We start from the raw sequence: 13241 nt of genomic DNA, 5'->3' as shown, positions 1-13241 counted from the left end.
CCCTCCACCCCGACAAGTGACCCCGCAACTCCAGCATCCCCAAACAGACCTGTGGTCCTCAACCAAATGATCCACTTCGCGGGCTCGAGGCTCCTGAAGCATCTTGGGATTTGAGCAGGAGGAAAGCAGGCCTTGCCTCAGCCGGGCGCGTCGCTGATTGGCTGGGCGCTGCGCGCATGCGTGCAAGATGCGGCGAGGCCCCTCCCCCCCCACCGCGGAGCGCGCCAAATCACCTGCGGAAGCTAATTTGTCAGGCGGGGCTGGTGCCTTATAGACTTGAGGGCCGATGTTTTCCGGTTTTTTTTATTTAAGTTTTATATGTTGATCATTTTGAAAAGTGCAAAACCCTATGTAAATTATGAAACATGATGAACGCGCCACCTAATTTGTGAAGGAGAACTTTACCAATGTTCACCAAATTTCTTCAGGAAGCGAAGTCCTTCCCATCCCCGCCCTTCCCCATTCTGAGGTATCAGAAAAACCCCTTAAAATTGTGCAACATTCACCGTCATCTTCTAAGGTTTTTGATCCTTAATGACATGTATGTAAACAACACGGCTTATGGGCGGCGCACGTAGTTCAGTGGCCGGGGCGCCGGCCGCAGACACCGGGGCTGGCGGGTTCGAACCCAGCCCAGGCCAGCTAAACAATGACGACTGCAAAAAAAAGAAGAAAAATAGCCGGGCGTTGTGGCGGGCGCCTGTAGTCCCAGCTACGTAGGAGACTGAGGCAGAAGAATCGCTGAAGCCCAGGAGCTGGAGGTTGCCGTGAGCTGTGACGGCACATGGCTTAAGCGATTCTTCCGCCTTCACCTCGCCAGCAACCTCGAACACCTGTCGCCGAGGGCGACAGCCCGAGCCTTTGTCTCAAATAAATAAATAAAAATCAACAACACGGCTTAGGCCTGTGTCAGGCATTACAAAAAATAAATACATTGTCCCGTGGTCTGTTTAGCCTATCGCTGGGAGAATCTATGGTATCACGTGTAACCATAGTGCCCTCGTGGTCCCTGCTGCGGGGTGTTCCACGTGACACGGCCGCCAGATAATTGTCCTGGGATGTCTCCTGCCACGCACAGAATGAGTTCCCCTTGTTACACACATTCGTCATCACCTGCTCTAGGCAGATGTCTGAATGTGGATGCTACTGGGGGTAAAATGATATTTGTTTGGGGTCTTTTATATTCCTCCAGGCACTCACAAGATTAAGCTCTTTCAACGCTTATTAGCCATTTGCATTTCCTTTTCCTTAAAACATCTATTTTGGTTTCTTGCCAGTTTTTTTCAGTGGGGGGTGACGTGTTTCTTATTGATTTGTAGGACTTTCTATATACCAGCTATTAATCTTTAGATCTGTTTTTCTGTGTTGTTTCAAAGAAATTTATCTTTACCCTGAAGTCATAAAAATATTCCCAGGGAAAGCAGTGGGAGATGTTTCTCCCCCCCCCCCCCACTAAAAGGTCCCCTATAGTTCCTGTAAAGGTTTGGTTTGTCGGGGTTTTTTTCTTTTTCTTTTTAATTTCAGAATATTGCAGGGATACGCATGTTTTGGTTATGTAATTTACTTTTGTATATTTCCAGTCAGTTTAAGTATGACCTTCTCTATAAAGGTTTTATATGGTTTATTTTTCATTTTTCATTTTTGTTTGTTTGTTTGTTTTTAGAGACAGAGTCTCACTTTATTGCCCTCAGTAGAGTGCCATAGCATCACAGCTCACAGCAACCCAACTCCTGGGCTTAGGTGATTCTCTTGCCTCAGCCTCCGGAGTAGCTGGGACTACAGGGGCTCCCCACAACGCCTGGCTGTGTTTCACATTTTTGAGTCTTCATTCTACAATTGATTTTTTGTGCCTGGTAGGGAATCCAAATAACTTTTTTGCCCATCTATCTTAATAACCAAAGTTCTAAGAAAAAATTAACTAAGTTTGTTGCCTCAATGGCCTCACCTCCCGCGTACTCTGTAAGCCAGTCTACACCAACTTTGGCCCTCACCATTCCTCCAAAGTGGCTCACCCTCTAAAGTCACCAGTGACCTCCATGTTGTTAAATCAAATGGACATTCTCTGGTCCCCACCTCACTTGACCCTGGCAGCAGCCAACATTGCTGACCACTCTTTCTCCTTCCTTGTTTCTGCCTTCCACTGTTTTGCACAGCTACATATTCCCCTGTTTTGCTCTTCAGGATCTTTGCTAGTTCCTCTTTCTTCAAAGAACTCTTACATGTGGAGTTGCCCAGGACTTGGTTTTACTCAGTTCTCTTCTCAGTGTACATATTCTTCAATACATACATGGCTTCAAATATCATTTTCTCCAAGTGGGGTTCATGGGCCAGCCAGGATCAGGATCACTTGAGGAAAAGGTTAAAAAAATAATGATCGTAATAAAAGATGGGAGGTGGGGAGAAAGGTGTGTTCAAATGCAGATTTCCAGGCCCCACCCAAGGCTTACCAAATTAACTCTGCAGGTGGGGACTGGAAAACCTGCGTCATAGAGACACAGCCTCTGAGTCCCCAGGTAGCTTCTTTTGAGTCAGTGGTATAGGGGCCAAGGGGTGTGGGGCTTTCGCTGGGGTTCCAAGCAGGTAGGCATCCCCACAGCTAACTTCCCGGAACAAGTAGTAGACCATCTCCCAGCTGATGTATCCACTGGCATTTATTATGGTTGGGCCAGTGTTGGAAGTGGAAATGTCTGTAAGATGGTGGTGAGCATAGGCTGGAACTCCTACGACAAGAATACAAAAACCGTCCATGGAAAAGCTTATCATGCATATCTTCAAAGAGGACTTCTATGGGAAACTCCTGAATGTGGCCATCATTGGTTACTTCAGGACAGAAAAGAACTTTGATGCTTTGGAGTCACTTTTTCCAACCATTTAAGGAGATATTGAAGAAGCCAAGAAATAACTAGATCCACCAGAACATTTGAAAATCAAAGAATACAGTTTCTTCTGGGTTCCTCAAAGCAAAATAAGGGGCTCAGCACCTGTAGTTCAGAGCCTAGGGCGCCAGTCACATACACCGGAGCTGGCAGGTTCTGTCCCAGCCCGGGCCTGCCAAATAAACAATGACAACTATAACCAAAAAAATAGCTGGACGTTGTGGCAGGTGCCAGCTACTTGGGAGGCTGAAGTAAGAGAATCGCTTAAGCCCAAGAGTTTGAGGTTGCTGTGAGCTGTGACACCACAGCACTCTACTGAGGATCAACATAGTGAAACTCTGTCTCAAATAAATAAATAAATAAATAATAAAAATAATTTAATTAATGATCTTTAAAACTTTCCACAGCACACCAAAAGATCACCGCCCCCTCCAACAGCATACAGGTTGGAAATAAAGGCACTAAAGTTTGAAACCCCTAATCTGACATTAACAAGAACAACTCAACATCTCCATCTTGTGGCTTACTAACATCATTGCCTTAGTTTTTTCAAATATTAGGCAATGACTAAAAAGGAAAAAAATAAGGAGCAGATGATATGAATAGATTCTCTGCTCCCCAAATTCAAGTTTGCACTGTGTCACCTTCTGACCTTTCTAGCTCCTGAGAACTGATCAACATTCACGTTCCAAATTTAAGCCTTACCCAACTAAATAAAAACGTAAGAATTGGGATGACTCTGTCTCTATTTCATTATGAAGTTTCTTATAATGCAACCAAGGGCATTATGGATTTTTAGTGAGCCTTCCTAGGGTTGACTAATAAAAAGCATTCTACTCCCCCACTAAAAGTTTAATGTGGCATATCATTAGTTTACCTAAAATTTCCTATTATTCTAGTTGTAAATATTCATTGTAAAACTATTTTTGGAAGGTATAATTTATGAAGGAAATGACATTCACTCATACCCACTACTCACAGACAATACACAATTTTAAATTTGGGTTATGATTTCCTTTCATCTTTTTTTTTTTTCTGTGCATGTACAGTAGGACCTCTGTAAGCTAACCACCCAAGGGACTGAAACTGGTCAACATATGCAGGTGGTCACCATAAGGAACTAGGCCTACAGTACTGATATGTACACTTGGTGTATGTCCAGTTTATGAAAATTAGGTCAACATAAGGAAGTAGTCAGCTGCAGAAGTTCTACTTGGATGTATTATGCCCCCCAATCATTTTAAAATATATTCGAACTTCTGCACCTACCTTAGTTTGCTACCAGGTCTGCAATATTTTTTCTATTTTAAATTGTATATTTTACTTTTTTAATCTAATACTTGTCAAAAAAAAAAAAACGGCTTCTGGATTTTATTGATGCTGACCATGCAAGAGTAGGGAACCCACGGCCTTCTGACTCAATCCAAATTTAAATAACAGATCCTTTTATTTATTTATTTATTTATTTATTTATTTATTTTTTGAGACAGAGCCTCAAGATATCCCCCTGGGTAGAGTGCTGTGGCATCACAGCTCACAGCACCCTCCAACTCCTGGGCTCAAGCAATTCCCCTGCCTCCACCCCCCGAGTAGCTGGGACTACAGGCGCCCACCACAACACCTGGCTCTTTTTTGGTTGCAGCCGTCATTGTTGTTTGGCAGGCTTGGGCTGGATTTGAACCTGCCAGCTCAGTTGTATGTGGCTGGTGCCTTAGCCATTTGAGCCACAGGCGCTGAGCCCCGATCCTTTTATTAAAAGGGAGGTAGCAGAAAAAGATGAAGCTTTTCTCACCTCCTTTGCTACTTTAAAGACAATGAACTTGAAATCAGAAGACCACAGGTGCACTACCCATTTACTGTTTTGCTTTGAATCCTCTTTCTTTAAGATGCTCAGCACTCTTAATAAAAAATAATTAAAAAAAAAAAAGATGCTCAGCACTCCACTGGCTCCTTTAAACACAGCAATGTACTGGTGAAGAACGGATATCTTCAAAGATTATCTTCTGATATCTATCAGAACTGATAACTGAACTCTCGGGTTCCTTCCTGTTATCTGGAGATTTCATCACATGCTTCAACAGATAATTTATAATTTTTAACAGACACACAGCTATATCATGACTTGTCTCAGTACTGACTCCTGGAAGACTACATTGATAACACTTGTCTATATAGATCATCACCCATTGACTCCAATTATCTGGACTCCTAACAAAACATGTTCCCATTTTCTTTAGTAACCAGTGGTGGAGAATCCCTGTCAAGGTTGTTTGAAAGCTTAAATATTACATCTTACTGTGAGCTAGGCTGACTCCATGGCACTCTAGCTTTGGCAAGGGAGTGAGACTGTGCCTCAAAAATAAAACAATAATAAATATTACATCCCTTTTTTCATTACTCATAGTCTCAAAGAACTCAGGAGTACAGAACTTCAGTTGTAAAGCGGTCAACCTCCTAGAAAATTTCTCAGGAGGCTGGGTGTGGTGACTCACATCTGTAATCCTAGCACTAGATTGCTTGAGCTCAGGAGTTAGAGACCAGCCTGAATAAGATACCCCATCTCTACTAAACATAGAAAAACTATCTGGGTATTGTGGCAGGCACCAGTAGTCCCAGCTACTCAAGAAGCTGAGGCATACGGGTTGCTTAAACCCAAAAGTTTGAGCTATAATGTGACCACAGTATTCAACCCCAGGGTGACAGAGTGAGACTCCAAGTCAAAAAAAAAAAAAATTTCTCAGTAGATGAACTACCGGTGATGGGCTTAGAGGTATGAGTAGGAGTTCAACAGATGGAAAAGGAAGGAAAAGATGGGTCAAGCAATCCGAATAGCATCTGTAAGGGTACAGAGGAACAAGGGTGCATAGAACACTTGGGAAGAGTCAATGCGGCTGACAAAGTATGAGGCCACGAGTGAAGCTGGCAGGGGAGGAAAACAGAAGAAAGACAGCAACTGAGACCAGTTGTGAATCCTAAGAGCGACACTTATGCAGCTCTTACTTTGTGGTAGCTACTATACTAGTTCTTTGCAAACATTTCTTGTTTCAAAAATGAAAAAGGTGGCTCAGTGACTAGGGTGCTGGCACCATATACTGAGGGTGGTGGGTTCGAACCCAGCCCTGGTTGAACTGCAACAACAACAAAAAAATAGCCGGGCGTTGTGGCAGGCACCTGTAGTCCCAGCTACTCGGGAGGCTAAGGCAAGAGAATCACCTAAGCCCAAGAGCTGGAGGTTGCTGTGAGCTGTGATGCCACAGCACTCTACCTAGGACAAAAAAATGAGACTCTGTCTTAAAAAAAAAAAAAAAAGAAAGAAAAGAAAAAAGGCTTGGCACCTGTGGCTCAAGCGGCTAAGGCGCCAGCCACATACACCTGAGCTGGCGAGTTTGAATCCAGCCCAGGCCACCAAACAAAGATGGCTGCAACCAAAATATAGCCAGGCATTGTGGCAGGTGCCTGTAGTTCCAGCTACTTGGGAGGTGGAGGCAGGAGAATCACTTGAGCCCAGGAGGTTGCTGTGAGCTGTGATGCCACGGCACTCTACCCAGGGTGACAGCTTGAGGCTCTGTCTCAAAAAAAAAAAAAAAGAAAAAAAGAAAAAAACTTAGAAGGTTCATTGTATTCTAATCAGTAGATTTGACTTTTCCAATTGCTTTCAAGTAGGGCCGCTTGCCTTCAATTTGAGTAACAAATCCAGGAACTTGGTTTTCCACATGCCTCAGTCTTTTACTTCATGAAGGAAGAGCATAGTGTTTTTTGCTGGCCCAGCCCCCTTCCCCTCCCTCCCTTGGTAAGTCTCCATACTTCTGGTTACAGAGATGGTCACAGAGCCCAGACTAAGCCAGTCAGAGCCACTCATCCCCCACAAGGTTTTCTGTGTTGGAGCCAGAGAGGAAGCTTCCAGCTTCTCTGGGAGCTGAGCCAGGAGCTGCCATGTCCTCACCATGGGGACAAAAGCTGACATGCAGAGTGAGGCAGGGGTGGACATGCTGTGCGTTTGACAGTCCTCAAAGAATTACGTCTCCTACACCCTCTTTGTTTTAGCCTTTGAGCAGCTTGAGTTAGATTTGCCCCTTGCAATCCAAGAGTATCTCAGTGGCTAAGAATAAATTTCAGAGACTTAGAACAAATGTGCCAAAGCCTTGACAGTTATTGAACAGACGAGAATTCGACTACTTGTCTTTGTACCTTGAAAATGTTCGTAATCTTTTTAAAAGATCTACTGAGACTATCGTGTGGTTTTTCTTTGGGGTCCTGCTGATGTGATGAATTGTACTGATTTCCAAGTGTCAGGCCAACCTTGCTGGCCCTCCAGGAGTGGGCCCAGTTGGTCCATACTGGTGGTGTTCCTTTGGGGAAAGAAGAAATTCGGCCTGCTAATGTTTTGTTTGGGATTCTATTGCGGTAGACGTCCTTGGTTTTCTTCTCTTGTAGTACCTAAGCCAGGCTTTCGTGCTGGGGTGCGCTGATCTCAAGGGATGAGTACCGCATTTTCCTTTTTTTGTTCTACTCTCTAGAGAAATTTGTGTGCTGGATGCTGTTCTGTTTTTATATGTTTTTACCTGAGAAAGTATGATTATACATTACTTTTAAATCCTTGATCTGTTAGTCATTATTTGCATACCTTTTGGCTTATGGAGAAATAACTTTAAACATACACATTTTGAAGAGATAAAGTAGGCAAAAAAAAAAAAAAAAAGCACTCAATGCTTTTTTAGAAAATGAGTCCTTTCTTACTAAGGGCAATGTAATCATTTTCCCCCCAAGTCTAGATTAGCAGGCTTACCTCTTGTCCTGGATCTTTTACACAAAGTTTCATCATTACCACCTTTACCATTGACATTTACTGAACACATCTATTTGCCTGGCACTGTGCTGGGTACATTACACATATTATTTCTTTTAAGAGTCATTATAAGTCTGTGAGGTAGCTAGCAGTATTGCCTCCCACATTTCAGAAGAGATACCTGAATCATAGAGGCCACGTCCAGGATCCAGCAGTTCAACCTCAATATTCTGACAGCAGAGTATCGGCTCTTTACTCAAATGTGCCACGGCCATGGGGAGGCAGCACAGCCAGGTGAGAATGGGAAAAAGGACAACTCTGCTTGCTGCCCCATCTCTGCCTCCACCTGGCAGGGAGAACTTGAGAAAGTCATGTCATCCTCCCGGCCTTCGCTAATAAAAAACAAGGCCTGGTCCAGACAATTGTTTTGAAACTCTGCTTGAAGGACTAGGGATTTGGGAGACACCACCTTGGGGGCATCCAGCAGGGGAACAGCTTTCTTTCCTGTATTGCAGGCTGCTGTGGTCTGAATCTTTTTGTCTTCCCTCCGAAATTCATGGTGAAACTTAATTCACCAATGTCACGGTACTAAGAGATGGGAAGCCTTCATGAGGTGATTAAGTCACGAGGCAAAGCCTGCATGGATTCTGTCAGATGCCCTTGTAAAAGGGCTTGGCAGGAGGAGTTTGTGCCTTCTGCCCTCTGCTGTGTCTTTACCAGACAACCAAATCTGTTTGCCCCTTGATCTTAGACTTCCCAAAATTTCTGTTCTTTGTAAATTATCCATTTTCAGGCATTTTATTATAGCAACACAGACTAAGCCACATACTAACTTTCTATAGGATTTTCTTTGAACTAAATGTTCTGAAGCTTTAAAAACTGAAGTTCCTGGTTCCTGTGAGCCCAGCAAGTTGGCTCACATCTATAATCCTTCCTAGCAGTCTGGAGGCCGAAGCAGGTGGATTGCTTGAGCTCACGAGTTAGAGAGCAGCCTGAGCAAAAGCGAGACCTTACCTCTACTGAAAATAGAAAATCTGAAGCAAGAGGATTGCTTGAGCCCAAAAGTTGGAGGTTGCTGTGAGCTATGATGCCACAACACTCTACCCAGGGAGCCAGCTTGAGTCTTTGTCTCAAAAAAAAAAAAAAAAAAAAAAATTTTGAGGTTCCTGTGTTCTAGTGTTTTAATGATTCTATCAAACCATTAGATAAATGATTCTATGAATATTCTATGATTCTATTATGCATCCCATTATCAAACTCCTAAGTAGGTACAGAGTATATTCATCTAACCAAAGAAATCCCCACTATACCCAAATGTTTATTTCTCTATGCCTTTTCTAGAATAAATTTTCCACTTTTACATGGATACCCAGAAACCCCCCTAAATTTTTATCACGTGATAAATTCTATTTAGCACCCATTCCCCCCCCCATAAAGCAACATTCTCCTATATGTTATATACTAATCTTTGCTTACATTTTCCACTTAATTTTAGCATGTTCAGTGCAGAATCTGACACACTGTAGTTGTCAACTAATTGCTGAATCTGGGTGACAATAAAACATTTAAAAGTCAAAGCATCAGACAAAATGTAACTTTTTATGAGACTTCAATTTTTGAAATACATAATTCTTACAGAACACACACTATTTACACTTCAAGATCTTTTTACAAAGATGTGTGCCATTTTGAAAGAATACTGTTGAAATCATGATCTAAAGTACCTCTCAGAGTTCAAAAAGGACTTGTGGGATTTGGTCTCCACAATCCACTATATAATGACATAAACAGAATATGGCTGAATATCAGGATTTACCTATACACAAAAATATGAATCTCAGTGATCAGAAAACAATGGCTTGTGAGTCAAATCTAGCTGGTGGCCTGTTTCTGTACAGCTGCAAGCTAAACATGTTTTTTACATATTTTAGACAGTCATTCAAAAAAAAAGAACAGCCAAACATAGAATAATGTGTGACAGAACTACATGTGACCTGCAATTATTTACTATCTGGGCTTTTACAGAGAGAGCTATTATGATATACTGCGAAGTATTAAACCACCACTGTAATGTGCTGGTGCCATCAGCATACTCATTTCTAAAACGAGGCACTTCTGTTTGAATATGTACATTTCTAAAACATAATTACATCTGGTAAGTAGCACTGCTACTTGACTCTAGCCCTTTGTAATTAGGCTTGCACATGAAATCATAGTATTCCTGGGGGCTGAAGTAAACAAGCACAGAGTGTTTCAGATGTCAGTCATTGAGCTCTTCAGTAGTTATCAGTGGTTTAAGACCACGTACAATCTTCATCATTAATAAAATCCATAATTTAGATATTGCCAATAGGAGGCAATACCACTGCACTATTTAAATAACATCTACAAAAATATGTTTAGACATCATAATTCGTTATGTTCAGAAGAATAATTAATTAACTTAGTAACTACTTAATTTAAAAATGGGAAATGGGGGGGAGCATGAAACTATAGCAGAAGACTTTGAAATGCAAAGACTGGGGTCTCTTAGTAATCACTCCTAAGCTGGCCTAGGCTTCTCATATTAAAGTAAGTCCACAATGGTTGCTCTGGGAAATTAGCAGCTGTCTCTTGTCAGTTAGCCTTTTTATAAAAAAGATGACAGGTTCACAAGCAAATGCTTTAAAAGTAAAACTAGTTCAGAGCTGCTCAACACACAAGTTTTCAGTGTGGCAGTTGAACGATTCCTGGTCAAGGGGTTATATTCATGACACAAAACAGCATGGTACTGGATGTTATCCTTCTTCGGGCCAAGATGGCTAATAAACAACACATCACAAAGACATCTCTGTGATGCTGAGTTTTAAAATGCTCAGTAAATGCTGAGGTAGATGATTTTCAAATGAAGATCTTCTATACCCTGATTCGATTGGGACTGGCTTCTTTGTGTATCCTCCTTCTGGGGAATATCTTCTTCTTAAGTGCGATTAACTAAATGACAAAAGATGGAAAATAAATTTTAATTCTCATGTGATGAAAGAGTACAAGTACATCAAACTTTGAGGCCCATGAGACTGTAATCATTTCCATAACCTTATACATGAAAAGCAGACAACAAACAAGACTCCATTTCTCCCCCCAAACCAAAGTAACCATGAATTTGTTTAGTTTTGTAGGGTCAATAACCTACACATGTGCCCACAAAGAGACCCACGAAGACAAAAATCATCTCAGGGTGGCGCCTGTGGCTCAGTGAGTAGGGGGCCAGCCCCATATGCCAAGGGTGGTAGGTTCAAACCGAGACCCTGGCCAAACTGCAACAAAAAAGTAGCCGGGTATTGTGGCGGGTGCCTGTAGTCCCAGCTATTTGGGAAGCTGAGGCATGAGAATCACCTAAGCCCAAGAGCTGGAGGTTGCTGTGAGCTGTGATGCCACAGCTCTCTACTGAGGGTGACAAAGTGAGACTGTATCAAAAAAAAAAAAAAAAAAAACAATAAAATTCATTCCACTTAATTTTTCTAAGCCTATGACTACAGATTTTTACATAGCTATTACTCAGGCATATTTATTTTCAAAAGATGTACATGTGTCAAGGCTTTCTACCAAAGGAAGATGGCTCCATTTGGCCACTAAGACATTCCCTTTGATTTGAAAAAACTAGATTGGTAAGATACTATTAAAAAAAAACCTAAAACACCTATATTAAAAATCTTTTCTTTTTTTTTTTTTTTTTTTGAGACAGAGTCTCAAGCTGTCACCCTGGGTAGAGTGCTGTGGCATCACAGCTCATTGCCTCAGCCTCCCAAGTAGCTGTGATTACAGGTGCCCATCACAACACTCAGCTATTTTTTGGTTGTATTTGTCATTGTTGTTTGGTAGGCCTGGGTTGGATTCAAACCTGCCAGCTCTGGATGTGGTGGTGCCTTAGCCACTTGAGCTACAGGTGCCGAGCCCTATATTAAAAATCTTATCAGCATTTTTTTCTAGACTTAGTATAACCACAATCATTTGGAAATGCAGGCAATGCCAATTTGTGAACGGGTTGTAATACGAAAGTTCATTTGTTGGCTCGGTGCCTGTGGCTCAAGTGGCTAAGGCGCCAGCCACATACATCTAAGGTGGCAGGTTCAAATCCAGCCTGCGTCCACCAAACAATGACGGCTGCAACCAAAAAATAGCCAGGCGTTGTGGCAGGCGCCCATGGTCCCAGCTACTTGGGAGGCTGAGGCAGGAGACTTGCTTGAGCCCAGGAATTGGAGGTTACTGTGAGTTGTGATGCCATAGCACTCTACCCAGGGTGATAGCTTGAGGCTCTGTCTCAAAAAAAAAAAAGGTTCATTTGTAAATTAGTAGCTTAAAACTTGGATAGATTTCTCCTAGAAACAAGTTTATTCATGATGTATCTGAAAAGAAAACCTAACCACTGTTATAATAAAATTTCAATTTAAAAAAGTGTTCCTTATGGTTTTCATTACTGTCTTCTCTTTTCCCAAACACGTAGGCCTGGATAGTCCTTCATCCAGAGGTGGAAGCAGGGCTTTGCCCATTCAAACCAAGGTCTGAATGATGAGCTGGGATTTGAGAGGAGAGGAAGAGGCATCACTGGCTGGTTGTTTGTGCATGCTGGTGGTAGGTATGGTAAGAGGAAAGAGTTTGATGCAAGTTAGAGTGCAGGGTGTTAGAGAGGTGAGAGGATCGAACCTTCCCTTCCTCCTTGTCTCCCTCCCTCCTCTTGACCCTCCAGTCCCCTGTTTTCAGCTGGTATAAATGACACAGGGGAAGGGCTGACCCTCCTGTCCCTATGCACTGCAGTAGCTGCTTCTTTCAGCCAGGGTCCCTCTCCCTCCTCATCTCAGGACAGCTTACAGCAGACTCAAAGCCTCCTCACTAGACCCCTGCTCTAAAAGCAGGTACAGACTTTTTGAGATTTTTTTTCTAAGACTTTTACCTGCCAGGAACAAGGGCAACAAAAATGAAGAACAAGATGTATGGTCCCTGAGAAGCAGGTGAAGGTTAAGGTGACATCCTGTTCACCAGCCCAGTCTCCATTTCCTGAATTTCCTTCCACCTGCGGCAGGAAGCCCAGTCACTTATCCTAAAGCTCTTAGTACTCAGGAGCCTTGTCCTTCTGGATGTTAAGTCAACTTGTGTGTTTCCTCTGAGTGACAGCTAGAGAAGCTCCACCCAACAGTCACCTCAATCAGAGGCTGAGGCAGGGCTGCTGCCGCACACAAGTCAGAGTGGCCTATAAGCCCCTCATTCAAATCTTTCTCTTCAGGGTATTTCATACCTGCAGCCTAATGAGGGTTCTCTTATCCCTTTCTTTTACCTCACAATCTCTCTCCTACCTCTGGACCCTCACCTCAAGACCATGTGGGCAAGCAAAGGCACACCCGGGCAGATGGGCTGATAAGGAGAGGGCCATGGAGGAAGAGGGAGCAGCCCCAGCAACTCAGAGGAAACCTAAGAGGGAGCGACCAGTGTGAGGACAGCACACAGAACCGGGGGGTATCAGAAGGTAGGACACCGCAGTCACTCTATGAAGGCTAAAAGGGAAGAAAATTTGAGACCCATAAAACGTTAGTATTAGAAGATTC

General features: G+C 42.8%; 1 protein-coding gene across 1 annotated transcript in view; it reads right to left on the bottom strand.

The window, feature by feature from the left end:
* Positions 1-9311: 9311 nt before the first annotated feature.
* Positions 9312-13241, bottom strand: part of GNPTAB (N-acetylglucosamine-1-phosphate transferase alpha and beta subunits) — an 81949-nt gene continuing 78019 nt past the window's right edge. The window contains exon 20 of the mRNA XM_003783472.3: positions 9312-10635. Coding sequence (XP_003783520.1) covers positions 10558-10635 — 78 coding nt within the window. The 3' untranslated portion in view covers positions 9312-10557. The remainder of the gene's footprint in view (positions 10636-13241) is intronic.

Source organism: Otolemur garnettii, unplaced genomic scaffold (genome assembly GCF_000181295.1).
Source record: "Otolemur garnettii isolate 467f Iridium unplaced genomic scaffold, OtoGar3 scaffold00007, whole genome shotgun sequence".
Lineage (NCBI taxonomy): Eukaryota > Metazoa > Chordata > Mammalia > Primates > Galagidae > Otolemur > Otolemur garnettii.
Note: the sequence above shows the minus strand (reverse complement) of the source record. Positions and strands in the feature narration are given on the sequence as shown.